This window comes from Salmo salar, unplaced genomic scaffold (genome assembly GCF_905237065.1).
Source record: "Salmo salar unplaced genomic scaffold, Ssal_v3.1, whole genome shotgun sequence".
Classification (NCBI taxonomy): Eukaryota; Metazoa; Chordata; class Actinopteri; order Salmoniformes; family Salmonidae; genus Salmo; species Salmo salar.
Window position 1 is genome coordinate 81,313 of NW_025549303.1, and position 21,188 is coordinate 102,500.

At 42.8% G+C, this 21,188-nt stretch overlaps 1 protein-coding gene across 1 annotated transcript in view; it reads left to right on the forward strand.

The window, feature by feature from the left end:
- The window catches only part of LOC123736396 (calcium-binding mitochondrial carrier protein Aralar2), a 96,699-nt gene that overhangs the window by 18,044 nt on the left and 57,467 nt on the right, over positions 1-21,188 (forward strand). Inside the window, exon 6 of the mRNA XM_045713178.1 lies at positions 9,190-9,336. Coding sequence (XP_045569134.1) covers positions 9,190-9,336 — 147 coding nt within the window. The remainder of the gene's footprint in view (positions 1-9,189; positions 9,337-21,188) is intronic.

Sequence of the window (21,188 nt, forward strand, 5' to 3'; positions counted from 1 at the left end):
AGTGTTGTCTTGCTCCAGTCTCTGTAGCTCAGGGATATTTTCCACCCTTCTCTTGTTTTGACTATACTGCTCCAGCTGTCTTTTCATTTGATGTTTTCTCTGTGTTAGTCCCCCCCCACTCCCCAATTTGGACCTCTTCATCAGAATGTAAAAACAAAAATACTGAAAAAAATTCAGATGATGAAAATGTCTCTTTCACAAGTTATTTATGTTTATTTGCAATATGTTCGTTTGGATGGCTTCCATTTTGGACCTCCTCAGTACATTTAGTATAACCACCCCTAATGATGATTTTCCTAATTGATCGTTAAATGACGGTAGGTAGCTGACGAGCTCATATGCAGAAAGTGTTATTGACACCCTGTTCTCACAGAAACCTGTTTTGCGGATCACACCCCTTTTGGGAGAAATGTCAATAGTAATTCCCCCCTTTCTATTTAGCTTTTCGTAGGTGTCAATCTCCTGAAAGTGTTCTCTGGGGTTGGTGAGTGTAGCCGGAGGCCTGTTATGTTATCAGCCTCTAAATGTCAGTCACAAAGACTTAGACGCAGGAATACATGCTAACAGATTTTGATGTGCAGTACTTTTTGAATATTGTGTTGCAGGCTATTCTTATGATAAAGAATGGTAGAGAGGAAGTCCCAAAATCCATATGAATGTAATATTCAATAATATCTCTAATTGACTTAAATAAAGTCAGTAAGTAGCATATGTGTATTGTAGTTTTACAGTTGTTTGAATTTTGGTATTTGCAGTATGAGCCATGACGAAGCGGTATTGTGTTTGAGGTTTGTTTACAGTGTGTCTCACCAGACGTGTGGTCACAGGTAGTGATAATGGCTTTTCATTTCAAAGCCCCACAGGAGTCTTCCCATGAGCCTGTCTGTTGTCTCTGTGGTCCACGGAGGAGGAAGCTGCCGTGCCGTGTGTGTATGTGTGTGTGTTGTGAAATAGTGACCACTTAGGTGATTAGCCAGTCAGTTTGTGTGTGTGTATCCCCTGGAGTGCCATAATGGGGGATTTGGGCTGGTGAGAGAAACACAAGAGTCGCCCCACAGCAGCAGCGTGACGAGAGGAAAGGAGAGAGGAAAGGAGAGAAGAGAAGAGAGGAAAGGAAAGGAGAGAGGGGAGCGGAGAGGAGAGGAGAGAGGAAAGAAGAGAGGACAGGAGAGGAGAGAGAGAGAGAGAGAGAGAGAGAGAGGAGAGAGCAAATGACTGCAGCTCCTCTAAATGCTGGCCCCCTGTAACTGAGAGCGGAAAATGGCTCCAGGGGGCTCATCAACGGCAATTGTGCTTCTCTGAGAAGTGGGCGTGTGTGTTTGTAGAGACGCCCTCAACTGAAGTCATTAACATGTTATAAGGAGAAACAATTTTCCACAAAATGTTTAAATCATGTCCAGAAATATGTGTTACTGTGCATACGAAAATGAAGGTACCTCTGTTTCTATCCATGTGTGTTTGTTGCTCTATCTCTCTGAAGCTACACTATATATAGAAAGTATGTGGACACCCCTTCAAATTAGTGCATTCGGCTATTTCAGCCACACCCGTTGCTGACAGGTGTATAAAATCGAGCACACAGCCATGAAATCTCCATAGACAAACTTTGGCATTAGAATGGCCTTACTGAAGAGCTCAGTGACTTTCAACATGGCACTGTCATAAGATGGCGCCTTTCCAACAAGTCAGTTTGCCCTGCTAGAGCTGCCCTGGTCAACTGTAAGTGCTGTTATTGTTAAGTGGAAAAGTCTAGGAGCAACAAAGGCTCAGTCTCGAAGTGGTAGGCCACACAAGCTCACAGAACAGGGCCCTTGAGTGCTGAAGCTGTCTGTCCTTGGTTGCAACACTCACTACCAAGTTTTAAACTACCTCTGGAAGCAACGTCAGCACAATGACTGTTCGTCAGGAGCTTCATAAAAGGGGTTTTCATGGCCGAGCAGCCGCACACAAGCCTAAGATCACCATGCACAATGCCAAGCTTTGGCTGGAGTGGTGTAAAGCTCGCTGGAATTGGACTCTGGAGCAGTGGAAACGTGTTCTCTGGAGTGATGAACCACGCTTCACCATCTGGCAGTCCGGCGGACGAATCTGGGTTTGGTGGATGCCAGGAGAACGCTACCTGCCCCAGTGCATAGTGCCAACAGTAAAGTTTGATGGAAGAGGAATAATGTTCTGGGGCCGTTTTTCATGGTTTGGGCTAGACCCCTTAGTTCCAGTGAAGGGAAATCTTAATGCTGTAGCATACAATGACATTCTAGACGATTCTGTGCTTCCAACTTTGTGGCAACAGTTTGGGGAAGGCCCTTTCCTGTTTCAGCATGACAATGCCCTCGTGCAAAAAGCGAGGTCCATAAAGAAGTTGTTTGTCGAGATTGGTGTGGAAGAACTTGATTGGCCTGCACAGAGCCCTGACTTCAACCCCATCGAACGAATTGGAACGCGCAGTGCCTGACCTCACTAATGTTCTTGTGGCTGAATGGAAGCAAGTCCCCGCAGCAATGTTCCTAGTGGAAAGCCTTTCCAGAAGAGTGGAAGCTGATATAGCAGCAAAGAGGGGACCAACTCCATATCAATGCCCATGATTTTGGAATGAGATGTTCGGCGAGCAAGTGTCCACATACTTTTGGTAATGTAGTGTAGGTGTGTCTCTATGTGATTTAAAGGCTATCTGTGTCTGTCTGTGTGATTTAAAGGGTATCTATGTGATTTAAAGGCTATCTCTGCCAGTCTCTGTGATTTAAATGGTATCTATGTGATTTAAAGGCTATCTCTGCCAGTCTCTGTGTGATTTAAAGGGTATCTATGTGATTTAAAGGCTATCTCTGCCAATCTCTGTGTGATTTAAAGGGTATCTATGTGATTTAAAGGCTATCTCTGCCAGTCTCTGTGATTTAAATGGTATCTCTGCCTGTCTCTGTGTGATTTAAAGGCTATCTCTGCCAGTCTCTGTGTGATTTAAAGGCTATCTCTGCCAGTCTCTGTGTGATTTAAAGGCTATCTATGTGATTTAAAGGCTATCTCTGCCTGTCTCTGTGTGATTTAAAGGCTATCTATGTGATTTAAAGGCTATCTCTGCCTGTCTCTGTGTGATTTAAAGGCTATCTCTGCCAGTCTCTGTGTGATTTAAAGGCTATCTATGTGATTTAAAGGCTATCTCTGCCAGTCTCTGTGTGATTTAAAGGGTATCTATGTGATATAAAGGCTATCTCTGCCTGTCTCTGTGTGATTTAAAGGCTATCTCTGCCAGTCTCTGTGTGATTTAAAGGCTATCTATGTGATTTAAAGGCTATCTCTGCCTGTCTCTGTGTGATTTAAATGGTATCTATGTGATTTAAAGGCTATCTCTGCCAGTCTCTGTGTGATTTAAATGGTATCTATGTGATTTAAAGGCTATCTCTGCCAGTCTCTGTGTGATTTAAAGGCTATCTCTGCCAGTCTCTGTGTGATTTAAAGGCTATCTCTGCCAGTCTCTGTGTGATTTAAATGGTATCTATGCCTGTGTGATTTACAGTTTTTCTCAATAGCTTTGGCTCAATTATCAAATGAGAATATATTTTTTCAAAACAATAAGTTCAAATCTCTGAACTATTAGTTTCTTGTTAACACCAGATTTGAATTTCTTATTCATTTAAGCAACTTGCACGTGTTTTGGCACGTGTACAAAAGATTAAGTACAATTGTCTACAATTTGCACAATAACTACATGCACATGGCTGATGAAAACTGCTGAGTTGATTCTCAGTGAAATTGTCATACTTTTCACAACTTTTAAACATTATTTTAATGTGTGAACCATCACATGCAAAATGATCCATTCAATGATCAAAATCAGTTAGACATACATGTATATTCCATAAATATCAATGACATGGAATGTTTGTAATGTCTGCTAAATTGGCAAATTACCTGCCAGGTTACATAGTAATGGAATAGGAATCACAGTCTTACAAATAAACCAATCAAGTTTGGAAGCATATATATGGAGCTTGCCCACAGCACAATCACTACCATTTCTGAACATGGAGGAACATCACAACTCTGAACAGCAGCTAGATGCTCGTGGAAGAGAGATAATAAGAAGTGTAAGAATGCGTGGTGGTGGTGTTATGGGAAGACATAATAGAGGAAGAGGTAGAAGGCAAAGAATAAGAGTCAGTGATGAAATCAGAGCCACAATTGTGGACCATGTCATAAACCACGGTCTGACAATGGAAGAGGCTGGTTGGAGAGTACAGCCTAATGTAAACAGGTCCACAGTGTCATAAACCACGGTCTGACAATGGAAGAGGCTGGTTGGAGAGTACAGCCTAATGTAAACAGGTCCACAGTGTCATAAACCACGGTCTGACAATGGAAGAGGCTGGTTGGAGAGTACAGCCTAATGTAAACAGGTCCACAGTGTCATAAACCACGGTCTGACAATGGAAGAGGCTGGTTGGAGAGTACAGCCTAATGTAAACAGGTCCACAGTGTCATAAACCACAGTCTGACAATGGAAGAGGCTGGTCGGAGAGTACAGCCTAATGTAAACAGGTCCACAGTGTCATAAACCACGGTCTGACAATGGAAGAGGCTGGTTGGAGAGTACAGCCTAATGTAAACAGGTCCACAGTGTCATAAACCACGGTCTGACAATGGAAGAGGCTGGTCAGAGAGTACAGCCTATTGTAAACATGTCCACAGTGTCATAAACCACGGTCTGACAATGGAAGAGGCTGGTCGGAGAGTACAGCCTAATGTAAACAGGTCCACAGTGTCATAAACCACGGTCTGACAATGGAAGAGGCTGGTCGGAGAGTACAGCCTAATGTAAACAGGTCCACAGTGTCATAAACCACGGTCTGACAATGGAAGAGGCTGGTCGGAGAGTACAGCCTAATGTAAACAGGTCCACAGTGTCATAAACCACAGTCTTACAATGGAAGAGGCTGGTCGGAGAGTACAGCCTAATGTAAACAGGTCCACAGTATCATCAATTGTGCAAACATTCGGCATGGAAAACAGGTAAATATGAACTCGTTCTTTACTTTTGGTACAGCATTCCATTCACAACAATACAGCAACTATTGTAAAGGTAAACGCAAGTCTGAAAATCACAATGTATCGTAAGATATGTATAAGGAATATACAGTAATACGACACAATTTGAATACAATATACTATCTGTAACATGATCTATTTGTGAATTCTACACGTCATATATAGGACTGCACAACGACCTCATGCTGGTGGCAGAGCAGCAGTATTCAGCCATCAGCAAGAACAAGACATTTGCCACATGGTCATAGTCAACAATTACATCATGCTAAGAGAGATCCAAAGTGCAATCATAAATGACAACAAAATCTTCGCAAACATCAGTTCTGTCAGCATTTCCACTATAGACAAGAGTTTTGAAAATAAATTAAATGACTGAAACGACCGTACAAGGTGCCAGTTGAGAGGAATAGTGACAGAGTGAAGGAGCTGCGGTACCAGTATGTCCAGGTAAACCATTGGTGTGCACATGGTATATGGTACAGGGAGTTCTACTTTACTTCAATGATGCCTGTATATACTTCCTGAAGTTGTAGATACCCATAAGAACAGAAAACATTTCTACTTTACTAAACTGTCGGATTCTAGAATAGGCTATGTAAAACAAACTTTATATTTTGTTTCTGTGTTACTGTATAGAAAATAATGGAGCTGGAAAGACATGAAATGACCCAGGCTGGGTTCAATCTGACCAAAGGCAGGAGACCTGGCCGCAATCTCATTGGACACCGGGCCACAATTGGCACACCAGGCCAACGCGGGTGCAATATTACAATGTGTGCTGCCATTTCTGAGAATGGTGTGAGCACACATATTTCACACATATTTCACACATTGGGGCCTATAACATGCCTGTCTCTGTGTGATTTAAAGGGTATCTATGCCTGTCTCTGTGTGATATAAAGGGTATCTATGCCTGTCTCTGTGTGATTTAAAGAGTATCTATGCCTGTCTCTGTGTGATTTAAAGGGTATCTATGCCTGTCTCTGTGTGATTTAAAGAGTATCTATGCCTGTCTCTGTGTGATTTAAAGGGTATCTATGCCTGTCTCTGTGTGATATAAAGGGTATCTATGCCTGTCTCTGTGTGATTTAAAGGGTATCTATGCCTGTCTCTGTGTGATTTAAAGGGTATCTATGCCTGTCTCTGTGTGATATAAAGGGTATCTATGCCTGTCTCTGTGTGATTTAAACGGTATCTATGCCTGTCTCTGTGTGATTTAAAGGGTATCTATGCCTGTCTCTGTGTGATATAAAGGGTATTTATGACTGACTGTGTGATTTAAAGAGTATCTACACCTGTCTCTGTGTGATTTAAAGGGTATCTATGCCTGTCTCTGTGTGATATAAAGGGTATCTACACCTGTCTCTGTGTGATTTAAAGAGTATCTACACCTGTCTCTGTGTGATTTAAAGGGTATCTGTGTGATTTAAAGGGTATATGTGTGATTTAAAGGGTAACTATGTGTTTTAAAGTGTATCTGTGTGATTTAAAGGGCATCTATGTGATGTCAAGGGTATCTGTGATTTAAATGATATCTGTGTGATTTAAAGGTTCTCTGTGTGATTTATTGGGTATCTATGTGATTTAAAGGGTATCTGTGTGATTTAATAGGTATCTATGTGATTTAATAGGTATCTATGTGATGTGACGGGTATCTGTGTGATTTAAATGGTGTGTGTGTGTGATTTAAAGGGTATCTGTGTGATTTAATGGGTATCTATGTGATTTAATGGGTATCTATGTGATTTAAAGGGTATCTGTGTGATTTAATGGGTATCTATGTGATTTAATAGGTATCTGTGATTTAAAGGGTATCTGTGTGATTTAATGGGTCTCTATGTGATTTAATGGGTATCTATGTGATTTAAAGGGTATCTGTGTGATTTAATGGATATCTATGTGATTTAATGGATATCTATGTGATTTAATGGGTATCTTTGTGATTTAAAAGGTATCTGTGTGATTTAATGGGTGTCTATGTGATTTAATGGGTATCTATGTGATTTAATGGGTATATGTGTGATTTAATGGGTATCTATGTGATTTAAAGGGTATCTGTGTGATTTTTCTATTTTTATAATATTTTTATTTCACCTTTATTTAACCAGGTAGGCAAGTTGAGAACAAGTTCTCATTTACAATTGCGACCTGGCCAAGATAAAGCAAAGCAGTTTGACACATACAACAACACAGAGTTACACATGGAGTAAAACAAACATACAGTCAATAATACAGTACAAAAATTAGTCTATATACAATGTGAGCAAATGAGATGAGATAACGGAGGTAAAGGCAAAAAAAGGCCATGGTGGCGAAGTACGTACAATATAGCAAGTAAAACACTGGAATGGTAGATTTGCAGTGGAAGAAAGTGCAAAGTAGAAATAGAAATAATGGGGTGCAAAGGAGCAAAAATAAATAAATACAGTAGGGGAAGAGGTAGTTGTTTGGGCTAAATTATAGATGGGCTATGTACAGGTGCAGTAATCTGTGAGCTGCTCTGACAGCTGGTGCTTAAAGCTAGTGAGGGAGATAAGTGTTTCCAGTTTCAGAGATTTTTGTAGTTCATTCCAGTCATTGGCAGCAGAGAACTGGAAGGAGAGGCTATATAAGGGGTCTCTATGTGATTTAAAGGGTATCTGTCATTCACCAGGTTTCCATTGAACCTTTTTAATGTGAGTAAATAAGGTTGGATAAAAAATGTAGTGACAGGCCTCATGGAAACAGAACATTTTTCGGTAAAGTTTCCAAATATCAACTAAACTGTTATACAAGGTTGGATCTTTTTGTGTCTGTAAAATTTATTATGCGAGAAATGTCGGTGGAAATGCTTTTATGCTCAAATACTGATATAATAACCATCGTTTCTAAGTTAACTTGGAGTCACGCGATGATATGGAGTGTGGTCCTCCCACTACGACTCGTCAGGAAAGCATGCAGTTTATTAGGCTACAGATGTAATAAGTTATGATGAACTTCACAGGGTGGTGAAAGTGCACGGTGATGAACTTGATGCTCCTTTCAATAAATATTGAGGGTCTTATTCTGGTGACATGGTGATCGATGCTTGGCTGCCATTTGAAAAGTAAAAAGAATCCTGCACTTTTGTCCATAATAATAATCTCATGTAGGCTACATGTGCACTCTAGCCAAGCACACAGATAGAGCTGTTGGCTAGAGTACACGTGCCAATACCAGAATGGGCACATTCTCTATATAACGCAACATTTTTGGTGAAAAACCATCAGTAGAGTTGAAAAAGCAATGGAAACCCATTTAACTTGTATTTTTTATTCGGTACATGGGAATTTATCTGTAAAAGGCATGTTTATGTCACGCGCAGCCTTTTATCTGAAACAAGTCAGTTTGATGGAAACACATCTCTGGTTGGAAAATGAGTATTTTTTTAATGTGAATTTTAGAATATTCACATGAAAATCTGTCACCAATTGGATGGAAACTTAGCTTATGGCTGTCTCTATGTGATGCCAAGGGTATCAATGACTGTCACTGTGTGATAGAAAGGGTCTATTTTTTATTTAAAAGGTATCTGTGTCATTTAAAGGGTATCTGTGTGATTTAATGGTATTTTGAATTGAATTGAAATTATTTTGGGTAACAGACATATACAATAAAATGTTCAATGTGGTTCCAGAGGATATCACTTGAAAGTATTAATTAAAACGCTTGTTTCCAAAGTGGTCCTCGATGGTAAAAACAATAACACATATAATGATTAAAAGGCAAGACAAAATTACAAACAACCATAAATATATTCATTTTTATTGACATCCTTAAAGGTGGCACTATTCACCTCACTTCTCCCTAACCTTAAAAATCTACCATATTCTTTTCACGTTAAACAATCTATTAATTGCACATTTGAATGATTTAAAGGGTATCTGTGTAATGTAAAGGGTATATATGTGATTTAAAGGGTATCTGTGTGATTTAAAGGCTATCTATGAGTCATGAGGATGGATGAGTCAAATCCTCTGTATGACCTCTACTATGTGGGTTAGGCCCTGTACATAGTGTTTGTGCCCGAATGTGTGTGTATCTGTCTATGTATGTGTGCTATGTGTGTGTATGTATCTGTCTCTGTGTGTTGTTAATCTGTGTGTGTGTGTTCCTCTGTCTCCTCCCCAGGAGATGCAGCTGGAGCATGCACGGCAGGCCTTTGTTCAGAGGGACAAGGCCCACAGCGGCTCCATCTCCGCCCTGGACTTCAGGGACATCATGGTCACCATCCGGCCCCACATGCTCACACCCTTTGTGGAGGAGAGCCTGGTGGCGGTGGGTCTGGCTTCCTGGTTCTCTGCTTCTCCTCCCTCTCTCCCTCTATCCTTCTCCTAACGTGTCATTACCTCAAACCTCTCTGACAGCAAACCAGGCAGTTAAATATCTCTCTCTCACACATACAAACACGCACACACACACACACACACACACACACACACACACACACACACACACACACACACACACACACACACACACACACACACACACACACACACACACACACACACACACACACATATATGTTTTGGTGTCCTCTCATCTTTTCTCTCTGTGTGAGGAAATAATTTTCTCACAATTGTAGTATTACATATATGAATGGTATGTTTGTGTGAGTAATTAAGTATGTACAGTACCAGTCAAAAGTTTGGACACACCTACTTATTCAAGGGTTTTTCTTTATTTGTACTATTTTCTACATTGTAGAATAATAGTGAAGACATCAAAACTATGAAATAACACATATAGAATCATGTAGTAACCAAAAAAGTGTTAAACAAATCCAAATATATTTTAGATTCTTCAAAGTAGCCACCCTTTGCCTTGATGACAGCTTTGCACACTCTTGGCATTCTCTCAACCAGCTTCATGAGGAATGCTTTTCCAACAGACTTGTTAAGACTTCCCACGTATGCTGAGCACTTGTTGGCTGCTTTTCCTTCACTCTGCGGTCCAACTCATCCCAAATTGGGTTGAGGTCGATCAATTGTGGAGGCCTGGTCATCTGATGCAGCACTCCATCACTCTCCTTCTTAGTCAAATAGCCCTTACACAGCCTGTAGGTCTGTTTTGGGTCATTGTCTTGTTGAAAAACAAATGTTAGTCTCACTAAGCGCAAACCAGATAGGATGGCGTATTGCTGCAGAATGCTGTGGTAGTCATGCTGGTTAAGTGTGCCTTGAATTCGAAATAAATCACAGACTGTGTAACCGGCAAAGCTCCCCCACAGCATCACACCTCGTCCTCTGTGTTCCACGGAGGGAACCACACATGCTGAGATCATCCATTCACCTCCTCTGTGTTCCACGGAGGGAACCACACATGCTGAGATCATCCATTCACCTCCTCTGTGTTCCACGGAGGGACCCACACATGCTGAGATCATCCATTCACCTCCTCTGTGTTCCACGGAGGGAACCACACATGCTGAGATCATCCATTCACCTCCTCTGTGTTCCACGGAGGGAACCACACATGCTGAGATCATCCATTCACCTCCTCTGTGTTCCACGGAGGGAACCACACATGCTGAGATCATCCATTCACCTCCTCTGCGTGTCACAAAGACACTGCGTATGGAACCAAAAATCTCTAATTTGGACTCATGAGGTCTGATGTCCATTATTCTTGTTTCTTGACCCAATCAAGTCTCTTCTTCTTATTGGTGTCCTTTAGTAGTGTTTTTTCAGCAATTTGACCTGATTCACACAGTCTCCTCTGAACAGTTGATTTTGTGTCTGTTACTTGAACTCTGTGAAGCATTTATTTGGGCTGCAATCTGAGGCTGGTAACTCTAATGAACTTATCCTCTGCGGCAGAGGTAACTCTGGGTCTTAATTTCCTGTGGCGGTCCTCATGAAAGCCAGTTTCATCATAGCGCTTGATGGTTTTTGCGACTACACTTGAAACTTTCGAAGTTCTTGACATGTTCCGTATTGACTGAGCTTCATGTCTTAAAGTAATGATGGACTGTTGTTTCTCTTTGCTTATTTGAGCTGTTCTTGCCATAATAGGTACATGGTCTTTTACCAAATAGGGCTATCTTCTGTATACCACCCCTAGCTTGTCACAACACAACTGATTGGCTCAAAGCATTAGGAAGGAAAGAAATTCCACAAACTAACTTTTAACAAGGCACACCTGTTAATTGAAATGCATTCCAGGTGACTGCCCTCATGAAGCTGGTTGAGAGAATGCCAAGAGTGTGCAAAGCTGTCATCAAGGCAAAGGGTGGCTACTTTGAAGAATCTAAAACATGAAATATATTTGGATTTGTTTAACACTTTTTGGTTACTACATGATTCTATATGTGTTATTTCATAGTGTTGATGTCTTCACTATTATTCTACAATGTAGAAAATAGTAAAAATAAAGAAAAACCCTTGAATGAGTAGGTGTCCAAACTTTTGACTGGTACTGTATGTCTCACATGTCACTGTGTGTGTGTGTGTCTCCCTCCATGTCTAGCCTGTTTTATAAACACCTAGTGAACTCTGTCATTTCTCCCACAATGTTTACCTCATAATCCAGCCATCTCTGGGTCCATGTTAGTAAACACACACTCATTTCCATTACAGACTCATTAAACACAACCTACACCTACCAAACCTACACACTCTACACACTCTACATACTCTATAAACTCTACACACACTCTACACACTCTACACACACTACATACTCTATAAACTCTACACACACACTACACCCACTACACACACTCTACACACACTCTACACACACTCTACACACACTACACAATCTATAGACTCTACACACACTACACACACTCTACACACTCTACACACTCTACACACACTACACACACTCTACACACACTACACACACTCTACACACTCTACACACACTGCACACACTACACACTACACACACACTACACACACACACTCTACACACACTACACACACTACACACTCTACACACTACACACACTACACAATCTATAGACTCTACACACTCTACACCCACTACACACTCTACACACTCTACACACACTACACACACTACACACTCTACACACACTACACACACTCTACACACTCTTCACACACTACACACACTCTACACACACTACACACACTCTACACACACTCTAAACACTCTACACACACTACACACACTACACACACACACTCTACACACACTACACACACTACACACTCTACACACTACACACACTCTACACACACACTACACACACTATACACACACTACACACACTACACACTATACACACACTACACACTATACACACACTACACACTCTACACACACTACACACTCTACACTCTACACACACAACACACACTACACACTCTACACACACTACACACTCTACACACACTACACACTCTACACGCACTACACACTCTTCACACACTCTACACACACTATACACCCACTACACACTCTACACACACTCTACACACACTCTACACACACTACACACTATACACACACTACACACTCTACACACACTACACACACTCTACACACACTACACACTCTACACTCTACACACACTCTACACACCCTACACACACACTCTACACACACTACACACTATACACACACTACACACTCTACACACACTATACACACACTACACACACTACACACTCTACACACCCTACACACACTCTACACACACTACACACTATACACACACTACACACTCTACACACACTATACACACACTATACACCCACCACACACACTACACACACTACACACTCTACAGACACTACACACTCTACACTCTACACACTCTACACACACTACACACACCCTACACACTCTCACACACACTCTAAACACACTACACACTTTACACACACTATACACACTCTCTACACACACTCTACGCACACTACACACTCTACACACACTACACACACTACACACTCTACACACTACACACTCTACACACACTACACAATCTATAGACTCTACACACTCTACACCCACTACACACACTACACACTCTACACACACTACACACTCTACACCCACTACACACACTACACACTCTAGACACACTACACACACTACACACTCTACACACACTACACACACTCTACACACTCTACACACTCTTCACACACTACACACACTCTACACACACTCTACACACTCTACACACACTGCACACAATACACACTACACACACTCTACACACACACCACACACTCTACACACACTACACACTCTACACACTACACACACTACACACACTCTACACACACACTACACACACTCTACACAAACTACACACACTACACACACTACACACACTACACTCTACACACACACTACACACACTCTACACACACTACATACTACACACTCTACACACACTACACTCTCTACACACACTCTAAACACACTACACACTCTACACACACTACACACTCTACACACACTACACACTATACACACACTACACACACTACACACTCTACAGACACTACACACTCTACACTCTACACACTCTACACACACTACACACACCCTACACACTCTACACACACTCTAAACACACTACACACTTTACACACACTATACACACTCTCTACACACACTCTACGCACACTACACACTCTACACACTACACACTCTACACACACTACACAATCTATAGACTCTACACACTCTACACCCACTACACACACTACACACTCTACACACACTACACACTCTACACCCACTACACACACTACACACTCTAGACACACTACACACACTACACACTCTACACACACTACACACACTCTACACACTCTACACACACTACACACACTCTACACACACTACACACACTCTACACACACTCTAAACACTCTACACACACTACACACACTACACACACACACTCTACACACACTACACACACTACACACTCTACACACTACACACACTCTACACACACACTACACACACTATACACACACTACACACACTACACACTATACACACACTACACACTATACACACACTACACACTCTACACACACTACACACTCTACACTCTACACACACAACACACACTACACACTCTACACACACTACACACTCTCACACACACTACACACTCTACACGCACTACACACTCTTCACACACTCTACACACACTATACACCCACTACACACTCTACACACACTCTACACACACTCTACACACACTCTACACACACTACACACTATACACACACTACACACTCTACACACACTACACACACTCTACACACACTACACACTCTACACTCTACACACACTCTACACACCCTACACACACACTCTACACACACTACACACTATACACACACTACACACTCTACACACACTATACACACACTACACACACTACACACACTACACACTCTACACACCCTACACACACTCTACACACACTACACACTATACACACACTACACACTCTACACACACTATACACACACTATACACCCACTACACACACTACACACACTACACACTCTACAGACACTACACACTCTACACTCTACACACTCTACACACACTACACACACCCTACACACTCTACACACACTCTAAACACACTACACACTTTACACACACTATACACACTCTCTACACACACTCTACGCACACTACACACTCTACACACACTACACACACTACACACTCTACACACTACACACTCTACACACACTACACAATCTATAGACTCTACACACTCTACACCCACTACACACACTACACACTCTACACACACTACACACTCTACACCCACTACACACACTACACACTCTAGACACACTACACACACTACACACTCTACACACACTACACACACTCTACACACTCTACACACTCTTCACACACTACACACACTCTACACACACTCTACACACTCTACACACACTGCACACAATACACACTACACACACTCTACACACACACTACACACTCTACACACACTACACACTCTACACACTACACACACTACACACACTCTACACACACACTACACACACTCTACACAAACTACACACACTACACACACACTACACACACTACACTCTACACACACACTACACAAACTCTACACACACTACATACTACACACTCTACACACACTACACTCTCTACACACACTCTAAACACACTACACACTCTACACACACTACACACTCTACACACACTACACACTATACACACACTACACACACTACACACTCTACAGACACTACACACTCTACACTCTACACACTCTACACACACTACACACACCCTACACACTCTACACACACTCTAAACACACTACACACTTTACACACACTATACACACTCTCTACACACACTCTACGCACACTACACACTCTACACACTACACACTCTACACACACTACACAATCTATAGACTCTACACACTCTACACCCACTACACACACTACACACTCTACACACACTACACACTCTACACCCACTACACACACTACACACTCTAGACACACTACACACACTACACACTCTACACACACTATACACACTCTACACACTCTACACACTCTTCACACACTACACACACTCTACACACACTCTACACAGACTACACACACTCTACACACACTCTACACACTCTACACACACTGCACACAATACACACTACACACACTCTACACACACACTACACACTCTACACACACTACACACACTCTACACACACTACATACTACACACTCTACACACACTACACTCTCTACACACACTACACACTCTACACACACTACACACTATACACACACTACACACTCTACATGCACTACACACTCTTCACACACTCTACACACACTATACACACACTATACACACTATACACACTACACACTATACACACACTACACACTCTACACGCACTACACACTCTTCACACACTATACACACACTACACACTCTACACTCTACACACATTCTACACACACTACACACTATACACACACTACACACTCTACACACACTACACACTCTACGCACACTCTACACACAACACATTCTTTACACACACTCTACACACACTACACACTCTACACACACACTACACACACCCTACACACTCTACACACACTCTAAAACACACTATACACTTTACACACACTATACACACTCTCTACACACACTCTACGCACACTACACACACTACACACTCTACACACACTACACACTCTACACACACTACACACTCTACACACACTCTACACACAACACACTATACACACTCTACACACTCTACACACTACACACACTCTACACACACACTACACACACTATACACACACTACACACACTACACACTATACACACACTACACACTATACACACACTACACACTCTACACACACTACACACTCTACACTCTACACACACAACACACACTACACACTCTACACACACTACACACTCTACACACACTACACACTCTACACGCACTACACACTCTTCACACACTCTACACACACTATACACCCACTACACACTCTACACACACTCTACACACACTCTACACACACTCTACACACACTACACACTATACACACACTACACACTCTACACACACTACACACACTCTACACACACTACACACTCTACACTCTACACACACTCTACACACCCTACACACACACTCTACACACACTACACACTATACACACACTACACACTCTACACACACTATACACACACTACACACACTACACACTCTTCACACCCTACACACACTCTACACACACTACACACTATACACACACTACACACTCTACACACACTACACACACACTATACACCCACTACACACACTACACACACTACACACTCTACAGACACTACACACTCTACACTCTACACACTCTACACACACTACACACACCCTACACACTCTACACACACTCTAAACACACTACACACTTTACACACACTATACACACTCTCTACACACACTCTACGCACACTACACACTCTACACACACTACACACACTACACACTCTACACACTACACACTCTACACACACTACACAATCTATAGACTCTACACACTCTACACCCACTACACACACTACACACTCTACACACACTACACACTCTACACCCACTACACACACTACACACTCTAGACACACTACACACACTACACACTCTACACACACTACACACACTCTACACACTCTACACACTCTTCACACACTACACACACTCTACACACACTCTACACACTCTACACACACTGCACACAATACACACTACACACACTCTACACACACACTACACACTCTACACACACTACACACTCTACACACTACACACACTACACACACTCTACACACACACTACACACACTCTACACAAACTACACACACTACACACACTACACACACTACACTCTACACACACACTACACACACTCTACACACACTACATACTACACACTCTACACACACTACACTCTCTACACACACTCTAAACACACTACACACTCTACACACACTACACACTCTACACACACTACACACTATACACACACTACACACACTACACACTCTACAGACACTACACACTCTACACTCTACACACTCTACACACACTACACACACACTACACACTCTACACACACTCTAAACACACTACACACTTTACACACACTATACACACTCTCTACACACACTCTCACGCACACTACACACTCTACACACTACACACTCTACACACACTACACAATCTATAGACTCTACACACTCTACACCCACTACACACACTACACACTCTACACACACTACACACTCTACACCCACTACACACACTACACACTCTAGACACACTACACACACTACACACTCTACACACACTACACACACTCTACACACTCTACACACTCTTCACACACTACACACACTCTACACACACTCTACACAGACTACACACACTCTACACACACTCTACACACTCTACACACACTGCACACAATACACACTACACACACTCTACACACACACTACACACTCTACACACACTACACACTCTACACACTACACACACTACACACACTCTACACACACACTACACACACTCTACACAAACTACACACACTACACACACTACACACACTACACTCTACACACACTCTACACACACTACACACACTCTACACACACTACATACTACACACTCTACACACACTACACTCTCTACACACACTACACACTCTACACACACTACACACTATACACACACTACACACTCTACATGCACTACACACTCTTCACACACTCTACACACACTATACACACACTATACACACTATACACACTACACACTATACACGCACTACACACTCTACACGCACTATACACACACTACACACACACTACACACTCTACACTCTACACACATTCTACACACACTACACACTATACACACACTACACACTCTACACACACTACACACTCTACGCACACTCTACACACAACACATTCTTTACACACACTCTACACACACTACACACTCTACACACACTACACACACCCTACACACTCTACACACACTCTAAACACACTATACACTTTACACACACTATACACACTCTCTACACACACTCTACGCACACTACACACACTACACACTCTACACACACTACACACTCTACACACACTACACACTCTACACACACTCTACACACAACACACTATACACACTCTACACACTACACATTCTACAGACTCTACACACTCTACACACACTCTCTCCCTCTAATCTCACACATACAGTTGAAGTCGGAAGTTTACATACACCTTAGCCAAATACATTTAAACTCAGTTTTCACAATTCCTGACATTTAATCCTAGTAAAAATTCCCTGTCTTAGGTCAGTTAGGATCACCACTTTATTTTAAGAATGTGAAATGTCAGAATAATAGTAGAGAGAATTATTTATTTCAGCTTTTATTTCTTTCATCACATTCCCAGTGGGTCAGAAGGTTACATACACTCAATTAGTGTTTGGGGTCATTGCCTTTAAATTGTTTAACTTGGGTCAAACATTTAGGGTAGCCTTCCACAAGCTTCCCACAATAAGTTGGGTGAATTGTGGCCCATTCCTCCTAACAGAGCTGGTGTAACTGAGTCAGGTTTGTAGGCCTTCTTGCTTGCACACACTTTTTCAGTTCTGCCCACAAATTTTCTATAGGATTGAGGTCAGGGCTTTGTGATGGGTACTCCAATACCTTGACTTTGTTGTCTTTAAGCCATTTTGCCACAACTTTGGCAGTATGCTTGGGGTCATTGTCCATTTAGAAGACCCATTTGCAACCAAGCTTTAACTTCCTGACTGATGTCTTAAAATGTTGCTTCACATCATTTTCCTCCCTCATGATGCCATCTATTTTGAGAAGTGTACCAGTCCCTCCTGCAGCAAAGCACCCCACAACATGATGCTGCCACTCCCGTGCTTCACGGTTGGGATGGTGTTCTTCGGCTTGCAAGACTCCCCCTTTTTCCTCCAAACATAACGATGGTCATTATGGCCAAACAGTTCTATTTTTGTTTCATCAGACCAGAGGACATTTCTCCAAAAAGTACGATCTTTGTCCCCATGTGCAGTTGCAAACCGTAGTCTGGCTTTTTTATGGCGGTTTTGGAGCAGTGACTTCTTCCTTGCTGAGTGGCCTTTCAGGTTATGTCGATATAGGACTCGTTTGACTGTGGATATAGATACTTTTGTACCTGTTTCCTCCAGCATCTTCACAATGTCCTTTGCTGTTGTTCTGGGATTGATTTGTACTTTTCGCACCAAAGTACGTTCATCTCTAGGAGACAGAATGCGTCTCCGGCTGCGTGGTCCCATGGTGTTTATACTGGCGTACTATTGTAAAGAGGCACTGAGTTTGAAAATAGGCCTTGAAATACATCCACAGGTACACCTCCAATTGACTCAAATTATGTCAATTAGCTTATCAGAAGCTTCTAAAACCATGACATAATTTTCTGGAATTTTCCAAGCTGTTTAAAGGCACAGTCAATTTAGTGTATGTAAACTTCTGACCCACTGAAATTGTGATACAGTGAAGTCTCCGGGCTGCACACCGTCGCAGGAGGTTCCGGGCTGCAGGCCGTCTCAGGAGGTTCCGGGCTGCAGGCCGTCTCAGGAGGTTTCGGGCTGCAGGCCGTCTCAGGAGGTTCCGGGCTGCGGGCCGTCTCAGGAGGTTCCGGGCTGCAGGCCGTCTCAGGAGGTTCCGGACTGGGGAGCGTCGCTGGAGGCTCCGGACTGGGGAGCTTCGCTGGAGGCTCCGGACTTTGGAGCGTCGCTGAAGGCTCCGGACTGGAGAGCGTCGCTGAAGGCTCCGGACTGGAGGGCGTCGCTGAAGGCTCCGGACTGGAGAGCGTCGCTGTAGGTTCCGGACTAGGGACCGTCGCTGCAGGCTCCATGCCATGGATCATCACTTCAGGTTCTGCGCCATGGATCATCACTGGAGGCTTTGTGCCATGGATTATCACTGGAGGCTTCGTGCCATGGATCATCTCTACAGGCTTCGGGCCATGGATCACCCTACAGACTTCTTGCCATGGATTATCCCTACAGGCTCCGGGCCATGGATTATCACTGGAGGCTTCGTGCCATGGATCATCCCTACAGGCTCCGGGCCATGGATCATCACTGGAGGCTTCATGCCATGGATTATCACTGGAGGCTCCGGACCATGGATTATCACTGGAGGCTTCATGCCATGGATCATCACTACAGGCTCCTGGCCATGGATCATCACTGGAGGCTTCGTGCCATGGATCATCACTGGAGGCTTCGGACCATAGATCATCACTGGAGGCTTCTTTCGTGGAGCTGGAACAGGTCTCACCGGACTGGGGCGACGCACTGGAGACCGGGTGCGCAGATCTGGCACAGGGTATACTGGGCTGTGGAGGCGCACTGGAGGGAGAGTGCGAGGAGCAGGCACAGGACGTACTGGGCTGTGGAGGCGCACTGGAGGGAGAGTGCGCGGAGCAGTCATGTCTAGGGTGTAGATGTCATGGCTAGGGTGTAAATGTCATGGCTAGGGTGTAGATGTCATGGCTAGCGTGAA